This window comes from Gavialis gangeticus, unplaced genomic scaffold (assembly GCF_001723915.1).
Source record: "Gavialis gangeticus isolate Ggan-Ray unplaced genomic scaffold, GavGan_comp1, whole genome shotgun sequence".
NCBI classification, from domain to species: domain Eukaryota; kingdom Metazoa; phylum Chordata; order Crocodylia; family Gavialidae; genus Gavialis; species Gavialis gangeticus.
Window position 1 is genome coordinate 72,316,084 of NW_017729024.1, and position 2,920 is coordinate 72,319,003.

The window sequence follows — 2,920 nt, forward strand, 5'->3', positions numbered from 1 at the left end:
TTACAAGTCCTTAAAATATACATATATTTAACTTATTGATACATTACCTATTACATATACACCTTTAAGTACTTTAGCCTGTTCACAATGCATGCACAATGCCAAATCATAGGCAAAAATATGAATTTTAAAACCTTGGACTGTTTGGGGGGGGAGGGTGGGGGTTGATGACAAGGCAGGGGAAGAAGCCTACTGGAAACATGTGCAAATCATTTGGTCATACAGAGTCCTTTTAACATTTTTCTCTCTTCACAGAGAAAAATGGGTGAATATTATCTGTCCAGGTTTTGTTTCTTAAGTGATTTTACTATTTTCAGCTGTTGTCTTTCATTTTATTTTGAGAAAACATGAGATTTAAAAAAAAGAGTCATGAACTTATCTAGATTTAAAGTGCCATGAAAGATGCAGCCTCTCTTAATTCTATCCTGAGCAATAAGAAATAAATAAATCACCAGTGATTTACGGAATAATGAAAAGCAGAGACAGCTTTAAAAGTATTGTTAGTCATCGCAACTTAAAAAAAAATACACAGATTAATCATTCTTTTCTGTGCCATTCTTCTTGCGTGTCAGCTTAACTCAAGAGCTGTCACCACAAGCATTACATTAAAGTACTAAACTGACTAGCAAACTCAGGGCACTTGAAAATTCTGCCTGTTAACTTTGGCATCACCTATTTTGAAGCCACTCTGGAATACAGAGTAGAACACTTTTCTGCAGGCAACGCAGATCTATTAAAAAACATGACCTGTGACAAAAATCAATGTGCTAATCTCAAACCAAACAGCAGTATCAGAAGTATAAAACAGAGATAACTTAAGATAAAATGTCCTCAAATTTACTTAGACTAGCTGACAGGTTTGGAGGGGTGGAGGGGCAGGGGGGAAATCTGCTCACATCTACTTTAACAAGGCAAAAATACAACCCCCTGGGTGACTTTTTACCCAAACACATGGATACTATTTGGAATGGGATTGAAATTTTACAATACTGAAATAGAGGGGAAATACCAGGAATGTTGTTAGAACCTAAATAAAGCCTCCTATTTCAAAGAAGGTTCACTTAACATTATGAAAAGAAAGTTTAGGGGAGAAAAAAAAAATCTTATCTTTCATCTACAACTACACTGTCCAGAAAAAAAGTACAAAGGGAACAAAGAAAGCTGCGGAAGGTTTGGGAAACCAGATGGAAAATTTAGGCAGGTTCTATTTATCTTGTCAATAACAGTATAAATAAAAGGTAGCCTTTGTATCAAAACACTTCCTCTGCCTTTTCTTTTGGTGCCTGCTAACATGCATGTCAACCATGCTGCTATACTACCTACGTTTAGAAACACAGTTCTAAGCCCACCAGATGTATGGTGGATTGTGACTATTGCACCTGAATTTGCTGTGACAGCTTGAGCCAGAGAAGCTGCCCATGATAAACCTTAGCTCAGGACATATCTGATGGGTATTGGAGGTTTGGAAGTTGGTGGCTTCTTTACTCAATTAATGTGACTTAACCAGCTTGCAGAGATGGGAGATTGCATCCTTACCCCAGGCAAGCAGAGGGAGAGAGAGGCAGGGGCTGGACAGCAGTGGAAAAAGCTGCTGCTTCAACTCTCTCTAAAGCCCTGACACTGAACAGCTGCCACATGTGGCTGCCAGGAAGCCGGCTCTAAGCACTCCTACAATCTCAATCCAGAGTTTTTTTCTTCTTTTCTCTCTCTTGTGAAACCCTCCTATAGCCAAGTCATTCCTCTCACTCCCCACCCCCAATTCACTATAACCTAGACTGCACACTGGAACAATTTGGGGCTTTCATTCTGCAGCACTAGACAGTGTTTCACTGGTGCCTGACTCCATCTAAATAGAATCATAGAAAAGGAGGGTTGGAAGGGACTTCAGGAGGTCATCTGGTCCAACGCCCTGCTCAAAGCAGCACCGTCCCCAGCTACATCACCCCAGCCAAGGCTTTGTCTACCGGGGTCTTTGAAGCCTCCAAGGATGGAGATGCCACCACCTCTCCAGGCAGCCCGCTCCAGTGCGTTACCACCCTCCTGGTGAGGCGACGGACCATCTCAGCTAAGGAGCAGCGAGATGCATTCACAGAGATTTAGGAGACCAAATGATGCACCTATATGGGTCAGCGTGGCGGCATGTGCATGTCCACATGGGTTCAGGGGCTCCAGCTATGACTGAGAAATGCAAGCAGTGCTTCCCACCATTTTTATTGATGCAAGTGTGCCTTGGGCTGGAAAAGGTTGGGAAACCCTGACTAAAAGTCTTGAGGGGCTCCAGCTACTCTATAGAAGTGTGACCGTCTGGTACTCCAGGGAGAGCCCCCCACCTCCCCCGCCTCACACACACACACCCTTGCCAAGGGCTTGGGATGAGCGCACCCCAGCGAAGAGCCCTAAGGGCTCCCCACGGCTCCACAAACTTTCCCAAGCCCGCGTCTCGGCTTCCCACAGCAGTCCCCGAGCGCGGCTCGGCTCGGCTCAGCTCAGCCCAGCCCAGCCCGGCAGCACGTTACTGGGTTACTCCTGGAGGGCCTCCCCACCACATGCCAGGCTGCGCCCCACGTGGCAGCCAGGCCCGGCGCCCCTCACCTGGGGTTGGTGCTGTTCCAGTAGACGGCGTAGCGGTCGGCCACCGCCTTGGAGCCGGGGTCCTGGCTGAACACGCACATCCACAGCACCAGGAGCACCAGCGTCAACATCTCCACGTGCAGCATCGCTCCCCGCCAGCGGCGCGGACAGGCGGCGGCGAGCACCGAGCGAGGCGGGCGAGGAAAGGAGCTCGGAGCAGGGCCGCCCCCCGCAGCGTCCCTCACGGAGCGGCCTCAGCCCGGCAGGGGCAGGCGGCAGCCGAACGGCGCATCCACCGCGAGTCCCGCGCGGAGCCGGCAGGGAGGCATGCACCGCACCACACCACCCC

The 2,920-nt window shown here is 48.3% G+C and overlaps 1 protein-coding gene across 2 annotated transcripts in view; it reads right to left on the reverse strand.

The window, feature by feature from the left end:
• EFNA5 (ephrin A5) overlaps positions 1 to 2,914 on the reverse strand; it is a 294,974-nt gene extending 292,060 nt beyond the window's left edge. For both annotated transcript variants that reach the window (XM_019517240.1, XM_019517239.1), the window contains exon 1: positions 2,593 to 2,914. In XM_019517240.1, the coding sequence (XP_019372785.1) occupies positions 2,593 to 2,717 (125 nt within the window). In that variant the 5' untranslated portion in view covers positions 2,718 to 2,914. The remainder of the gene's footprint in view (positions 1 to 2,592) is intronic.
• Between the last annotated feature and the right edge of the window lie 6 nt (positions 2,915 to 2,920).